Genomic DNA, 17,807 nt, shown 5'->3' with positions numbered 1-17,807 from the left:
TCTATGTACTATATGTTTAACCAGCAATTAACATAGGGATTCAGTGCTTATATATACTGTACTTCATATTATAGATATGCCTCAACTATTATTTACTTTTGGCATCCCCCCCCCCTCCGTTTGATGCTTGTTACAGCAGATTCCACTGCATTCTTTTACGTCCAGCTCATCTCAACTTTTCCACCAATTCAACAACGGAGATTCAGTCTGAGCTTCTGAAAAGGCAGAATTAGACCATGCCATTTGCTCTAATTCTGCCTGTTCCCGGTCGCCATTGCAAAACTTTGCTTTAAATAACTTTTTCATCGAAGCAAGAGTAGGCTGTGAGTTTCACAGCGGATGGATGCAAAATGCAGCCAAAGATCTTTCCCTGCAACGTAACGAGGCGGCTGCCAGCCAAAAACATACAAGCCGAAGTGGGGTGAGAAAGGGCCTGATTTCATGCAGGGATCCTTGCTAGATAAAGACACGAATCTCCCCGTTTCCACCGACTTGGGAAATATACAGCACGGTACAGGTCGAACTCCACGTGGGCTTCGCGTCGTTTGCTCACGGAAGATCTTCTCCGTCGGAATTCGGCAGCGGGAGGAGGAGGAGGAGGAGGAGCCCGAAAGGGCGGGAGGTGTGGATTTGGGTTCGTGCGCGGCGGGAGGCGGGAGGAAGGCTCAGCAATGAATGAAGGCGCGAGCCTCTCCGCAGAGTCGCGCGGCTGAAGCGCCCCTAGTGTTTTTCTCCGCCCCGCCCGTGACCGGCAGCTTTTGCGATTCCGCGTCCTTCGCGGGCAGATCAGCGCCAGCCGCGGTCCCCTTCGGCTCGGCTCAGGAAGGAGGGGAACGGGGAGGAGCAGCCGCCGCCGCCGGATGCAGGGAAGGAAGAGCTCCGGCTCTCCTGCGCAGCTCGGCCGGCCACTCACCTGAGCGCGCAGTGGCGGCAGCGGGAGGAGGAGTCGCCGCCGCCGCCGCCGTGATCCCGGCCCAGGGGGGCGGCGGCGAGGGCAGCCGACCCAGAAGCCATGGCAGGGACTCCGGGAGTCTAAGAGGGGCCGCCTTCGCCTGGCTCGGGGCTCCAGCGGAGAAGCCGCCCCGCAGAGGCCTGCGAGCCCGGAGCGGGAAAGGCAGGCGGAGAGCGTGGCCAGGCCAGTAGGCGGTCGCGGGGCCGGCCCTTCTCAGTCTTGGCCCGGGCCGGCTTTGCAGGGCGGCGCAACCGCACGCGCAAGATGTCCACCCGCACGCCGCTGCCCACCGTCAACGAGCGGGACACGGAGAACGTGAGTGCAGCCGGGTTGAGTTGCGGCTGGCCACCAGCCGGGGGTGCCTTCGCGCGGCCAGCCGAGGGGGCTGGGGAGGGCGAAGGGGCGGCTTTGCTTTCGCGACGGACCGAGGGAAGACCGGGGTGCCCTTCGGGCGACGCCCGGCGCGTCTTTCATCTCAGGCGAAGGGTCACCCTCCCTTTTCCTCCCCCACCCTCCGGGGAGGCCTTCTTCGGATCCCCCTTCCGCGCCTGTCCTCCTCCTGCAGCTACGCCTCGGTGGGATGCTTCCCTCCCCTCCCCTCGCCTCGCCACACCCGGGCCCGGCTTCTTCTCCCCGGGCGACTTTCTGTCCTTCTTTCGTGCTGCGAGACTCCGGTTCCCCCTCCTCCCCCCTCCCCCCGCGCACTGCAGCCGCGGGGAAATATTTCTGGTGTGTCGAGTTCTGCTGTTGGCCTGCCAGTCTGGATTGACGTGGAAGCTTTCCAGATGGTTGGGATAGTGTAGTCCAGGGGTCGGCAACCTCGGCTCTTTTATGACTCGTGGACTTCAACTCCCAGAATTCCTGAGCCAGCTATGCTGGCTCAGGAATTCTGGGAGTTGAAGTCCACGAGTCATAAAAGAGCCGAGGTTGCCGACCCCTGGTGTAGTCGGTCCTCCATGGCCAAGCAGGAGGAGGGGAAGGAGCGGGTAATCTGTGGGCAGAAGGTAACCTTGCAGGTAAACTTTCTGCTCGGATCTCTCGCTGCCTCTGCTACCCACTGGAACGGACATCGATTTTTTTTTCCTCTTGGGATCCTCTTGTCCAGTAGTCATTTTGTGTCTGCCAGCCCGGATTTTCTAGGCCAGGCAGAGATGCCTATATTATGACCTCCAAAAGTGGGCTGCTCTGTCAATCCATCCATCATGCCTAGCAAGGAGTAAGATTTTTTCCCCACAATTTTCCTGATCCTTAGTTTTGTTTTTGTTTTGTGCAGCATTACTATAGAGCAGGGGTCTTCAAACTTGGCCCTTTTGTGACTTGTGGACTTCAATTTCCAGAATTCCTCAGCCAGCCATGCTGGCTGAGGAATTCTGGGAGTTGAAGTCCACAAGTCACAAAAGGGCCAAGTTTGAAGACCCCTGCTATAGAGGTTCATCTAAATAATTACTGTTGGCCACCACTTTCACACAACAGCCTCAGAAATAAAAAGGGAATGATTAGTTTTCACTGGAAGGTTGTTATAGGAACAGTACAATAGGGGAAAACAAGAATGAAAAGTCGTAATGCGTGCAAGTATTTTTAATGGTGTTATATAAACACAGGCACACTCAAAGATGCAAGATGTTAGACTTGGGATAGTAGAAATATGATTGGAATGCCCCTTTCACATTGTTAATAGTTGCTTGATTTATGAAGGAAGAGAAGTTGAATATCCAGGTTCCATAAAATATGTTATTGTATCTGCACATACTGTTTCTGGTAACGTGTCAGAATTTATTAGAAATGGGAGAGAGAAAACATTTGAGATGTAGTAATGCAGTAAGAGTTGAACTTACCCATAGTTTTACAGTGTTCATGTGAAATATGCCATCACTGTTGATGGTGCTTATTTCTCTAAGCAAACAAACTCTGTTCACTCTTTCCTGGAGTCACTGACAGTATGCTAGGCACCATTTATCAGTTCTGATTTGAATAGTTGCATTTAATGGGAAAGTGTGGCAGCAGTGGTGAGAAGGAAAGGAAATGCTGACTGTAAAAATAGCTTTGCTTTCACTGGCTCAGTGTAATTAAAGAGTTCCAGACTGTTTTAATCAGAACGTCGTCTGAAGAAGTTGTATGGATACCCACCATATCTTATTGCCGATACAACAATAATCCTGATCTAGTTTGGCTTAGCTAATACTTTCACGTGTAAAGTTAAAAAAAATACAGTTTTTAACGCAATGAAAAGATCCTGTCCCACTTCCATTATAGGGAAAAGAAGTTACCGGTATGTCAGGAAAGATGCATAGATTTTTTGTGCATAGAAGCATAAATTTAACATCACTTAGCATAGCTGAAACAATTATTGTTGAAAGAAATCAATGCTAGTTTGTTTATAATATTTGCCCCCAAAAGTACATAAATAGCAAAAATTGGCTATTGAAACTTGAGGGCACAGGTTGCAATTAGAAACAGGTGATGGACTTGAGAAATAAATAAGGTCTCTGAAGTTGCTTCACTGCAGATTGAATAGAGTTAGTGGGTAATTGCATTTGAATAAGTACAGGACAAACAAACCATGAATGTGGTTCACAGTGTAAGATTAGGGAAACAGACATGAATTAGCAACTCTAGAATATGTTGAAAAAGATTATTTAATTTCTCTAATAAGTTTCAGCAAAGGGTATCTCTTTTTAGCAACCCTAGCATTTATTGCACACTGTGTAATGGAACTTTATATGTTATCTAATTTCCTTATTTGTGGTTAGATTGTTCTAATGAATTACAATCTGAAGTAAGTATGGTTGCTATTGTCTCTTCTCCCCATATATAATTTTCCCAGAGTGAGTCAGCAGTTGATAAAATAATTGAAATACTGTAGACAAACAGTTGCTTTTAAAAGAGTTTTTATTTTGATTTGTAGTCCTTTCCCCAGTTGAATATTCTTATACTCAAGTTTTTAGAATTATTACACTAAATATTATCCAGAAAGGTATTGATATTTTTAAGAATGAACCAAATAGGATTTCAAAGAATTGATTTCTCTTTGTCTGCACTCACTGCAGCCTCTGCAAAGAAGAATGAAGGATAATGGTTTCTCTAGACACAATACTCTTGGGCTATCAAAAACTCTTCCAGAGGCAAAATCCATTTAACTTCAAAAGGAATGTGATTTGTAGAAAAAGTGTGGGACATTCTAGATTTTCAGCCAATATGTGAGCTGAAAGATGGGGGAGAAAATATGTTTTACCTTGATTGCCTGTATTTGACATTTTGCATACTGGATTTTAAAGTTTGAGTTGGTTGTTTTGTTTCTTTTATTCCATGTGTGGATGACAGCCCTTTGCTGTTTGGTTGTTCCTCTTACAATAGCTAAAACAAACTCGGAAATACTTAATGTTATCTGAACTTTTATTTTCATAACAGTAATGTATAGAAATTCTGGGCAGAAAGCCAAAGCCAAGACTTCTGTGTAAGATTTAAACTATAAAAAGATGGCAAATTTTGTTTATCACCTGGGATCACAAAAAGGTAGGGGTTGAGAAAAGATACAGGAGAGTAATGTGTAGACATAAACAGCATTGCACTACTATCATTGTCATATTCCCAAACTGGATAGGGTTAGGATCCATTTTGGGAGACAGCTTAAGGAATTTTAAGGGCTGTGGGAGATACCTTAAGTATTTGCAAGCCTTATTTGCCCCTTAAGTCCAAATCAATCCCTCTGAAATATAATAAAGGTCTCAGAATTTTGGCATCACCCAGTTGGAGCCTGGGGACCACTGATAGGCTGTGCTTTTTATGTGCTTGGCATGGGATGTGAGAATGCTAACATTTGACATTTGTATTAAATGAACTTTTATTTGTATTAAATGAACTTGTTAAGTTTCATTTTTAAATGTTCTACAACTCTTTGTTGACTTCTGTAGATTCATATTAATAGGCTTGTATTGTTGCCACAGGAAATCATAACTGATATAGCCATTTTTACTTGTATTAGATTCCTCCAGTTTTAGAATAATAAGGATTTCTCAGCTTGTAGTCCATTTCAATTCCTGTGTATGGATGAGAATATAAATAGAATTCAGACTGTTTTGATAATGTAAAAATGAGTCCCGCTATATCTACTTTTCTGGAAATAGCTTTTGCTTTATGGACTTGGAAGCACCAGAGAAATTTGCAAAGGCTATAGAGATCAAACCCACCATTACTGGCAAGTCCAAGGCTGACTTCCAAGTTTGTTTTAGTTAAAGACTGCCTGAAGTCAGTCTCAACTCTTGTTTGACTACCTGATTTCCCCTGTAGTTTGCTTGGGAATAATACAAAAGTCGTTCGCCATTGTCTGCTTGGAATGTCTTCAATAGTGAATATCTTTTTCAGCTATTTGTAGCCTTATTTTGATGAGTCTTGCTTTCCTTTAAGAAAATTGAGGTTACTCAGCTGCTGTGCACAACAATTGCCCTATTATAGTTTGGAAATAAGGAATGCACCATCTGCCATAAGGCAGTGGAAATGATCAATAGAAACACTAAGAGATATAAGATATAGGACCCAGAACTGGTAAATGTTTGTCTCACTGTTGATGCATGTGTCAGATAATATACTATTTCCTGTTCTTTCTAGAGTAATAATGTACAGGTGAAATTACTTTCAAAATAGTAATCTCATGTTCTCAATTATCAACAGGTACATTGAGGGAAAGGATTGATTGAAAATGGAACATTAAACAAAATGTATGCATGGAAAGGTTGCTTGAGAAACCCAGTTGGGAAAAGCAATTACACAGTTCTCAATTACTGTAATTAAATGAAGATTACCTATTCATAAGTCAGTTCCACTAAGTTTAGTGAAACTTCTACCTAGGCCTGTATTTTCAATTTAAATGACTTTAAAAACATGTGAAGGAAACAAAAAGTAGCTGAGCATGCATACCTCTGGCTAGGTATGAACTCACTAATTATGATTTTACACATTAATTTACAGCAAATCAATATTCATTTCATATAATGTTAGTTTTTCTTACATCTCTTATTTAATATTGGACACTGAATTAATTTCAAGAATAGATTTGTGGATTGTGTGAACCAATCTCCCCATCTCCTAGATGTGCAGTTGGAGACAAAGTGTGATAGGACAACTTCAGAGTCATTGGGAGTTGGGTGGCATACGAGTTTAATAAATTATGGCTGGTTTTACAGCCAGATATTTAGATTGGATTTGGCAAGTAATCAAATCCTTTCAAAGAGCTCCACCATCACCACCTTAACTTTTTTGACTCCCCCCATGCTACTAATAAGTAAGCAACATTGAAAGCTAGCTCTAATTATGAAGTAGAAGGGTTGCCATAATGAGTAGTTCTGTTTTTGTTTTATTATAAAATAAAAATTATTTCATAAATTTGGGAGAGGTGGCTTATGAGCAAACTGAAACAATGTAAAGAAATCAAATTATTTGGCATTGTAACTTATTGTTATTACATGTTGCTGCTGTTTTAAATATATTAAGCAGCTATAATACTGTATTTTCATGTTCTTTGTGAAAATTCTGTTGGAATGTCAGTAGAAACTTACATTTTGGACATATTTTGTTGTTTGTTTCATTAAATGTAAATGTTAAGCTCTTAAGGATTGGGGTAGAATATGGTAGAAATATATTGCTATTGTTTGTAACTGCTGATCTGATTCAGTGATAAAATAAAAATACATCTAATAAACAACATTGTTTTATAGCCCTTATGACTGCATGATGTCTATGCAAACTTCATCAATTCAGATGGTTTGATACTTTACTGATCACTCAAAAAGAACTGCTTACCTATCTATTTTTTCTGCCTTAAGAATTACTGTACTAACTTACTTCTGATTTGAGGCAGCATTGGTCATTCTCAATTAATAGACTTCGGAATACATTGTTGTATTTTTGTATTGTTGTATAGATGGCTAGTTGGGCTGAAAATCACAAGAATATTCTTGTTAATTAGGATTGACCTGTGCTGATTTCTGCTGTATCATCTGGAGGTAGCAAATTACGGTACTTTCTGTTAGGGCAAGGCATATCTTCCTTAACTGGGTTCTTGGGTTTAGACAAAGCAGTGACACAGAATCACCTATCTTTAGTGCAGTATTATAATAGCATGCATATTTTTAATATGCATGACTTTATATCCTTTATCCTTTGGCATAAGAAAAGTATTTAGTGGAAGAAATAAAATAAATATAGCAGTTGTCAACCTGATACCTTTTTAATAATTGCAAAGTTGTCTACAAATGATGAACATTGAGCACAGATTATAATCTATCAATAAAAATATGCAAAATCAAAATATGGGCTTTTCAGTTTAGAACTAGGTTCTCATATTTCAGTAAAGCATAATATGATTTGTTTGCTTTGGCTCTGCATTATGAGCGAAGCAAGCAACTAAACAATGATGCCTTGGTGCAGTGCATGAATTCAGTATATATCATTAAACTGGTTGTTCACTTAACCATATTACTATGCCACCCAACTGCATTTAAGTTTTTTATTTCATTTTTATTTCTGATGGGACTAAAAATTAACTAGGCCAATATTGATATATGAAAAATAAAGGGTTAATTGTGACAATAGATTAATTTTATTATTTACTAGTAATTTTGTTGATTAGATAATGTTGTGACATTAAATGAATTCTTAAAGCCATTATAATGAATTATAGCATTAAAATGTTATTTTTTTATACTTTAATCATGAATATTAGGTATTTATATGTTCTCCGAACATACTACTGCTCCTCTCTTTTGCTTTTATTCTTAAACACTAACACCTACCTATGCTACAAAATTTGCTCTTGTTATGCTTCTGCAGCAAACATTGCCTAAATAATATTATTTATTACACCTTGATTATTGTCTTGCTACTATGTTTCTATTTTCTGTCAATGCTTTTAGCTACAGCAGGTGGTCAGAAACAGGAAATTCAACATACTGTGACTTCTGCAGGGTTAGTGGATGATCAGCTTTCTTATTATGCTACCATAATAAAATATAAAAAGGAGGCTGCTACAGTGATGAGAGAAAGTTTGTGAAGCCTTTAGAATTATCCATAATCCTGCAGTACCATGACCTACAATGTGATCAAAGCTTTATCTAAGTTCTATTAATAGATAAAGAGATTCTGGTTAAACAAACATCATGCAACTGTGTCATGTCTTTGTTGAACACATTATCAGGATATTGAGATCCAACTCAACTTAAAGCAGGATTGTCACGGAATCATTTTAATAAGATTTACTGAAAAAGCAAGTGCTAAGGTTCCAAAAATCTAATGTCTAGAATTCTCTCACCTTAGAACCCAGTTTATTTTTCAGTTTATTAGGAGAGAGGTTTTGTCAACTTTTTTTTGTGTCCTTAAGAACCAATGAGATGACTGCTTTCTTCTCAGATAAGTGAATCTCTCTCTCTCTCTCTCTCTCTCTCTCTCTCTCTCTCTCTGTGTGTGTGTGTGTGTGTATTCAAAACCATATCCTTAATCTTCACAGGATTTGAATAAACCACTATGCACCTTGATCAAATTCAGTGTCTTTGTTGAATGTCTTATGCCTGCAGACATGGTCTTTAGAATACAGGCATACCCAAGTCAAAAGAGATTGCTGGAGACACTAGAAGAGGGTTGTTGATGCTCATGAGGCTGAAAAGGGCTGTACAACTGTTACCATAGACTTTAGCTTCCATCAATCCACAGTTATGCAGAAAATGTACACATGAAGAAAACATATTTCTGTTTCCAGAGTTGTCCAATAAAAATTACTATAGCAGCAAAGCATACAAGAGTTTGAGAGGTTGCAGAGGATCTGCTACTTAGTTTTGCATTGTCTGTATTATTTATTTTATTTATTTATTTTAATTCCATTTATATCCCGCCCTTCTCCGAAGACTCAGGGCGGCTTACAAGCTTAGCAGTAGCCTTCATTCTATGTATATGCCTGCTTATTAGGGCTTTCACACATTATTACATTATTACAAATTCAGCTTAATTGCCCCCAACAATCTGGGTCCTCATTTTACCTACCTCGGAAGGATGGAAGGCTGAGTCAACCTTGAGCCTGGTGGGACGCGAACCTGCACTAATTGCAGGCAGCTGGTGTTACTTAAGGAGGCATTAGCCCACTGCTCCACCAAGGGTTGACAAGTGTTTTGCATCAAGGTTATCAAGGAGGAAACAGTTCACATTCTAGTTTGTGAAGGACTATATGAACGATCCATGAGGCTTGTGGAATAAAGCTTTGTCTACAATTGAACTGAAAGTGAGGGTGGGTTTTTGCTTTTTTGTTTTTTGCTTTAATGAGAAATGTCATTATAGTAAGTGGGAAAGCAAGCTCCCATTCCAAATTCAGTTATAGTCAAATGTGAGTTCAACATACATTCACAAATACATAGAATGGTATCTATTCAATATAATCTACCTACAAAAGGAACAGTTTAATGTCCTAGCCCTCATACTGTATAAATTGCCAATATCCTACCTTTATTGTAGATAGAAGAATGGTGTGTTGTCTGTTTAGAGAAATAGTAGTTCAGAACCAAGACTGAAATGAGAAATGGGAGTATTTTCCAACTTCCAAACATCCATAGAAGTATCATACTAGAATCTTCAGGAAGCAGAAGAGCAATCCTGGAAAATTGAGACAGCTGAAAATGTCTTTTTGAAATAATAAGTAAACACTTTCAGGTAGAAATATTGTGTAAAATTACTTTTAATTTGTTTTATTAAGATTAGCACCTATTACATCAGAGTTGTTTCTATATTAGTAGCATCTTGTGTTCTGCTCAGAATCTTTTCCTATCTTGCTTATTTTTGTTTTGGGGTTTTCAGATGCTGTTTGTGTTTTGAACAGCTCTGTAATTTTGTGTACTTTGCCATTGAATCCTATGTTTCATGGTTAGAATTAGGTTATCTTGTTAGAATGCAGTGTTTCATTTTGGCTAAATATGAGAGACCTTCTCTCCCAGTTTGAGATCTTAGCTTTTCATCCTGTAGGCTCAATTAGATTAGAGAAAATAAAATATTCCAAACGATTGAGAATATCACTTATGGGGGGGGCCCTTTGTTCTCTAAGGATCTAGACAGGTCGCAGTTATTGAGGAAATGCTGGATTTGGATTATACCAGCAAATTCTATAGGAAAATGTGAAGTCTGTGACTTGAACTTTAAATGAGTGTAGGTTATGCAACAGACAATTCATGTTTAAGAGTCAAAGCTCTGATTTTAATGAATGTATGATGTAAAACAAGGTATCAATGGAAGTGTCGGGCCTCGGAAGCCCGACACTCGAAGGGGGGCCCCTCCACCCCCCCGGCACACCCTGCTTCCCTCCCGCCGACCTCACCCGGCTCCAGAGCGGCTCGGAACGTTCTGAGGCCCGTGCCGCTTCTCCCGCCGCCTCCACACGCGCCGCGGCTGCTGTGCTCGCCCGGCGGCGCGTCGTCACACGGCTCCCCGGCTTGGAAGGCTCCAGGACTCGCGCCGCCTCTTCTGCCGCCTCCGGACGCGCCGCAGCTGCTGACCTCGGCCGGCGGCGCGTCTGCGCGCGGCTCCTCGGCTCGGGCGGCTCCGGGACTCGAGCCGCGGCTTCTGCCGCCTCCGGACGCGCCGCGGCTGCTGTGCTCGCCCGGCGGCATGTTTGCGCGAAGTTCCCCGGCCTGTGGCTTGCCCGGTGGAGGCCCGAGCCGGCTCAGCGTCTCTGCGGCCTGGGAGGCTTCGAGAGCTTCGGCCTCGCGGTGGACTGCGTCAGACTCCGACGCCATGCCTGCGCAGGACTGTATGGCAACGCCGTTAGGGGATGGGTCCCTCCTCGCTGCGGTGACCGGGTGGCTGGGGCCTTCGGGCATGGACGATGACAGGGGGGTTCGGGGGTGGGCGCAGCAGGGAGTGGGTGAGGGGAAAGAGCACGGTGGTGGCGACACGTTGGAGGGGGCTTACCTGACTGAGCGACGGGCGAAAGGCCTTGTAGGGGAGGGGTGGGGAAGTTATAGAGAGTGGGAGGGCGGAGGCATGTTTGGGTGGAGTTTGGGTGGGGTTTTCGGGTGTGTATATAGCAGCGTTGGTTGCAGGTAGCAGCCAACGCTGGCTTTGTTTCTTGTTGCGGCTGTTGCTCTGAAGAATAAAGTGCTTCTTGACTGCAGCAGAAGTCTCTCGTTCCTGTGTTCGGCACCTGCCCTGCTTGTTGCAGGACGAGTTTTGACAGGAAGTATATCAGTGAGTTGAAGCAATTCTATAAAGAGAGAAATCAGCCAAAATACCACCAACCTCGTGTGATGAATTAATAACAGGTACAGGAAATACCATTGTTGCTAAAGGAGGTGCTAGTAGTTATCAAGTAAGGTTTGTATATAGGTAGTCCTCAACTGCAACCATTCATTTAATGATGTTCAAAGTTACAAGAGCAGTGAAAAAAGTGACTTATGAGCAGTTCTCACATTTATGATCATTGTAGTATCCCCACAGTCACGTGATCTGACTTTGGGTGGTTGGCAACCGGCATATATTTACAATGGTCGCAGCATACTAGGGTCCTGGGATTGGCATTTGCAACCTTCCGAGTGAGCTTCTGACAAGCAAAATCAAACTAGATTCACTTGACAGCTGTAGTGATTTGCTTAAAATCATGGCAGAAAGGTCATAAAAATGGAGCAGACTACTTAGCAACTGTTTTGCTATGCAACAGAAATTTTGGGCTCAGTTATGATCATAAATCAAGGACTACCCATATTTTTCACAAGAAAGACAGTGAGTATTGGCTTAGGGTGTTTGATAAGGTATGACAGTATATTGTTTTGTGTGGCGCTTGTTTCTTTATTAATAGGATTTGAAACTGATCACATTGTAGGTCACAGTACTTCTATCTACATCTATCAGCATATTTGAAATCAAGGTAACTGATGTAAATGTATTTATGTGCTACAGGCATCATATTTTCAGTGATTGTTGGAACTTACAGCTGAATGAGTACATTTACACTGTGCTCTGAATGAGTGTAGTTACAGCAGTCACTAATCTATATTACTTTTGTGTATAGTAGTTTAATTTTTTTCCAGTATTTAAATATATCCTGTTGTGAATGCCACAATAATGGAAGGCATCACAGGACAAGAAGTAGAATATCTTGATTGGGTCTCCAAATTTGCTTTTGGCAAGCATGGGAATATGACATTAAGCTTACAGAAGGAAGGGGGAAATGTGTAAAAGCTATTATTAATTGACTAGGGCACAGGTGTCAAACTTGATCACGTCACATGACATATCACTGGTTTTTTCCTTTGCAGAGCCAGGGTGGGTGTGGCCTGTGTTGTGATGCATCCGGCCAGTGGGCCGCCAGTTTGACACCCCCGAACTAGTGTATCTGGATTAAATGTATTCAGTTCAAATCCATGTTCAGTCATGAAGTTCCCAAATTGCAATGGACAATTTTTCCATCCCACCCCTACCTTCCATTTAGTTAATAATAATCATCCTGTTATTGCCATCCGGAACCTTTTGGAAGGAAGAATATAGAATACAAGAAGCGTAATTGGAATATAAATATTCCAGATAGTAGGCTAGACATGTCATGTTAAAAAGAAGATGCCAATGTTAAATTCTCTCCCCCTCCTCTCATGCCAAATGTTATTTCTGCCTTGTACTTTTAATTTAAGTGAAAACTAAACCAAAGCACTCTGTTTGTTATATGTGTACAGGTAGTTGTTACTTAAGGACCATTCATTCAATGACAGTTCAAAGTTACAATTATGTACAATTTTATATCTCATGTATTGATTAATTTCCCCTATAATCTTATTAAAAATTACAGTTTTACAATCACTTATCAGAAGGAAGGGCTTCAGAAGTATATTCAAGGCTTTGGGGGGTTATATGTTTTGCAACCCAATGTAGAAAATTATTGGAAACAGCATCAAACAAGTAGACAAACATCTGCAGCTGAGGTTATGGTCATTTTAGGCAGATTTTTAATTTCAGGAGAAATTAAGGATACTCCGTAGTGGTCATATCGTCAGCCTTTTGTACAGCCTTTTCCAAAAAGAAGGTTAGAAATCAATCAAATATTATTACTGCTGCTGCTCCAATCATAGTTTCCTGAGGCGAAGGCATAGCATTGCCTTCTTAAAGGCAGATAGGAAGGATGGCTCCTTCAGTTAAAGAGGAGTTAGCTGCTGCTTGAGCCTCCTGGTGGGCCACTTCCCAAGAGGTTTTAACCACCCCAGGGAGACATAGATATAATATACAGGTGGCTGCATTGACATCATCGAGGACCCTTTCAATTGCTTGAGATTCACAGGTTCAAAATCATCATGGATAATAAGGTAAGACCCAACTCCAGTCAGTTCCCTAGGATTTCTCCAAAGTCCAAATCAGAATGACTTTATCTGTAAGTTTCCTAAACTATTTCTCACAGTGGCCCTTTGGCTATTCTTGTCTCTTGGCTCCTATGAAAGACTTTTAAGATTTTTCCATCTTTTCTTAGCAGTCTAGGTGTGTCTTCTGACTGTCATCTGCATCTTAAATCATGCTCTGGTTCATTTTTAAGCTTGGTTCTTGTGATTCAAAGTGCAGAAAATCTGCTTCACAGAAATGCATTGCAGGGAAGGGAAATAAAACTTTAATGAATCTCATTTCCTAGAGTTGGTGTTTTTTTCTCCCCTTTTCACTTTGTTCCAAAGTGCACTCAGTGTTTCTGGTATTTTCTTTCTTTCTTTTTTTTTGGGAGCACAATGTGACATTGTTTTGAATCTCGATAAGCTGCTCTTGTAGGTTAAAAAAGGTAAAGGTTCCCCCGCACATGCGTGCTAGTCTTTTCCAACTCTAGGGATCGGTGCTCATCTCCGTTTCAAAGCCGAAGAGCCAGCGCTTGTCTGAGGACATCTCCGTGGTCATGTGGCCGGCATGACTAGACACCAAAGGCGCACGGAACGCTGTTAACTTCCCACCATAGTGGTCCCTATTTTTCTACTTGCATTTTTACGTGCTTTTGAACTGCTAGGTTGGCAGAAGCTGGGATGAGTAACAGGCGCTCACTCTGTTACGCGGCACTCGGGATTCAACCCGCCAAACTGCCGACCATCTGATCGACAAGCTCAGTGTCCTAACCCACAGAGCCACCGCGTCCCTTCTTGTAGGTTAGCAGTGCTCAAAATATCAACCATATCTTCAATGTCATAACAAATGTGCTGCATACTCAGTTGCATTTCCATCCTCTAAAAATGTAGCAGAGAATCCAGATTTGCTTTTCTAAGTGTCTGATAACATTTTTTATGTCAGACAGTTCATAATGTTCAGAAGCATGTTTTATACTGGGGGAAAAAGCAGTTTTGTTTTCCTTTGTTTTCTTATTTTCTGCTTTCCTTTCAAAGTGGTCACTTTCTCTGTTAGACTAACTATTGCTTGTATTGAAATATTCAGCTTACTGAGTTTCATAAGCTGTATGATTGAAAGGTAATTTTACTTCATTATCTATATACTCTAAATATGTATACTCAAGGTGTAATTTGACAATGGTAACTATTCAATTTCCTTTTTGATTTCATTCCCAAAATTTATATTCATCATGTTTGTAAACTATGGGTGATTTTTAAATTTTACTTTGCAGTTTGCCAAGTAATGTAAGAACAAGAGCATCTTGTTATGCAGAATATATAGTTTTATTGTCTAGATTGTCAACTCTCTCTCATTTAAGTTATTTTTAAAAGCGCTGTTTTTGCCATCAAAGTTCTGTGTTCAGCTTCAAGATGCCTTTTTAAATAATTCTCGTTTAGTTATTCATTGCTTAGTTCTTCACCCCAGATTTCACACTGGCTTGACAATTCCATGATCAATAAGAAATGTGAAACTATGATTCTATTTGTACTGATATTTTACCATATTTTGAGGTTATACAAGTCCAAATTTGTTTTTAAAAAGTCAGTGCTATATATTCACAACTTAAACTACTCACCTTTTCTGCTTTTTTTTTCCATACAGCAACCAGAGAATCCATACAGCACACCCATAGTATCACATAATAACTAAGTGTACAGGAAGATATAATAACTAAGCGTATAGGGAAACAAGCCTATTTATATTGCAGTACAGAATTTTTAGACAAGGCCATTGTGAGTCAGTAAGAAGTGAAGAGCTATAGATGCTGAGAATTTGAAGTTTGCAGAAGAAGAAATGACTCTCAAAGTTAGGAAAAGGGTTGTGTATACATTCAGGTCAAATTTGCCTCTTTGCAATGAAAAATCTACTTAGTGCTGTTGAATTAGCTCATTTCAGCTCATCAAGAACCCTGTGCCTAACAGTGAGGGAAAAAATTATTTGATCCCCTGATGATTTTGTACATTTGCCCACTAACAAAGAAATGATCAGTCCATAATTTTAATGGTAGGTTTATTTTAACAGAGACAGAATAACAACAAAAATCCAGAAAAACGCATTTCAAAAAAGTTATAAATTGATTTTGCATTTTAATGAGTGAAATAAATGTTTGATCCCCTATCAATCAGCAAGATTTCTGGCTCCCAGGTGTCTTTTATACAGGTAACAAGCTGATATTAGGAGCACTCTCTTAAAGGGAATGCTCCTAATCTCAGTTTGTTACCTGTATAAAAGACATCTGTCCACAGAAGCAATCAGTCAATCAGATTCCAAACTCTTCACCCTGGCCAAGACCAAAGAGCTGTCCAAGGATGTCAGGGACAAGATTGTAGAGCTACACAAAGCTGGAACGGGCTACAAGACTATCACCATGCAGCTTGGTGAGAACATGACAACAGTTGGTGCGATTATTTGCACATGGAAAAAACAAAATAATTGCCAATCTCTCTCAGTCTGTGGATCCATGCAAGATCTCACCTTGTGGAGTTTCAATGATCATGAGAACGGTGAGGAATCAGCCCAGAACTACAGGGGAGGATCTTGTTAATGATTTCAAGGCAGCTGGGACCATAGTCACCAAGAAAACAATTGGTAACTCACTACGCCGTCAAGGACTGAAATCCTGCAGCACCTGCAAGGTCCCCTTGCTCAAGAAAGCACATGTACAGGTCCATCTTAAGTTTGCCAATGAACATCTGAATAATTCGGAGAAATGGGTGAACATGTTGTGGTCAGATGAGACTGAAATCGAGCTCTTCGGCATCAACTCACCATGTTTGGAGGAGGAGGAATGCTGCCTATGACCTCAAGAAACCATACTCACCATCAAACATGGAGGTGGAAACTTTATGCTTTGGGGGTGTTTTTTTTACTAAGGGGACAGGACAACTTCACCACATCAAAGGGCCAAATACTTATTTTACTCATTAAAATGCAAATCAATTTAATTTTTGAAATCTGTTTTTCTGGATTTTTGTTGTTGTTATTCTATGTATCACTGTTAAACCTACCATTAAAATTATAGACTGATCATTTTTTTGTCAGTGAGCAAACGTACAAAATCAGCAGGGGATCAAATATTTTTTTCTCTCAGTGTACTTCTGCAGAAGGAACTTTCAGTTTATCAACAGAATTGTGATGTTCCACCCTAAAAGGCTTGGGAACTCATTTTAAATTCTTGACTCACAAGTGAAAAACCACTGAATTAGACATAGCAAGTCAGATATAAGAATTGGACATAGTTTTCTGCCAAGCCACCCACTGTTTGGAACATCATTCCTTCTGAGGTTAGAATGTCTTGTCCCTGTTGGCTTTTCCTAAGGCCTTGAAAGCCTGGCTTTATGCTCAAACCTGGGGCCCCAAGCATGGGATAGAGCCCAACTCTTGGTTGTATGTATAACATGCCTAGCTGCTAGATCTTTTTAATGTTATTTTATGTCATGTATTTTCTGTTTTTATTTATTTTTTATTGGAAACTGCCCAAAATGACATAAAAGTGAAATAGGCAGCTATATGAATTGAGTAAATAAATGATACTGATATTGTATAAAAAGGCTCCATTAAAGCCCAGATTTAATATATATCTCCCCACCTCCTTTCAAGTTTATAGTTTTAACACAAAACATAAAACATAATGTTCCTTACAGAGCTAAAATATTCTGAAGTAGTTGTCTGTTGAATGTGTAAGTGCTTCATCAATTATGTAAGTCCATCTTTTAAAATCCAAAAGAAAAGATTGTCCTATGTTCTGACTGGAAAGGCTATTATATTCAGTTGTGTGTAGTAATCACTCTGTTAGTCTGGTATATCAATTTCTAGTGGCTTAGGAGTAGACAGGATGAGTTACAGAGATTTCGTTCACTGTTGTGCAGACATATAAAATACTTTATGCTTACTTTTGCCCTCTTATGAGATAAGAAAATAAAGTAGGGAGGCTTCAAAAATTAGTGCAAGGATTCAATCTGAAAGATTCAGTCTGGAAATACGAGTGGAGGCAATTTCTTTAAAGTTTGGAAACAATTTTTCCAAATCAGTTTGATTGATTGCTTAAAAAATGATGTGATTTGTCTGCTCCATTATTTATAGTACTGAAGATGCTCCTGCTTCCTTCCTTTTTTTTTCAAATTCAAGGAAGGGGAAAAAGGGGAGTTGTACGGATGGCAGCTGCTGTTACATGTGAAAAACAAGTTTGATCCAAGGAATATCTATAAAAATGTGGAAACTGGTAGAATATCTGCTTCAAAGCCAGATAGTAATATTTCAAGAAAGTGGTCATTTGGACAAGAACTGCTTTCTTTACTTATTGTGTACCAGTGATGGTGATATTGAAAATAACCGTGGCAAATCATTTTTTCTTTATGATGTTTTTCTTTAAACAGCTGAATGGAGATGCAAACAGCTGCACCATAGCAGATTCCATAGTGTTGTTGGTAATTTATGAATTTAGCCTGAATAGAAGATTAAGCACCATTCCAGTTCAGCTGACTTA

At 40.5% G+C, this 17,807-nt stretch overlaps 1 protein-coding gene across 4 annotated transcripts in view; it reads left to right on the top strand.

Moving 5' to 3' along the window:
- Positions 1–672: 672 nt before the first annotated feature.
- The window catches only part of MARK1 (microtubule affinity regulating kinase 1), a 62,932-nt gene continuing 45,797 nt past the window's right edge, over positions 673–17,807 (top strand). For all 4 annotated transcript variants that reach the window (XR_014493571.1, XM_083371716.1, XM_083371715.1 and 1 more), the window contains exon 1: positions 673–1,267. Coding sequence is in view for 3 of the 4 variants with exons in the window: in XM_083371716.1 (XP_083227842.1) it covers positions 1,217–1,267 (51 nt within the window). In the remaining variant the exon portion in view is untranslated. The remainder of the gene's footprint in view (positions 1,268–17,807) is intronic.

The sequence above is a fragment of the Vipera ursinii genome, assembly GCF_947247035.1.
Source record: "Vipera ursinii genome assembly, chromosome: 1".
Lineage (NCBI taxonomy): Eukaryota > Metazoa > Chordata > Lepidosauria > Squamata > Viperidae > Vipera > Vipera ursinii.
This window is presented reverse-complemented; position numbering and strand designations above follow the sequence as displayed.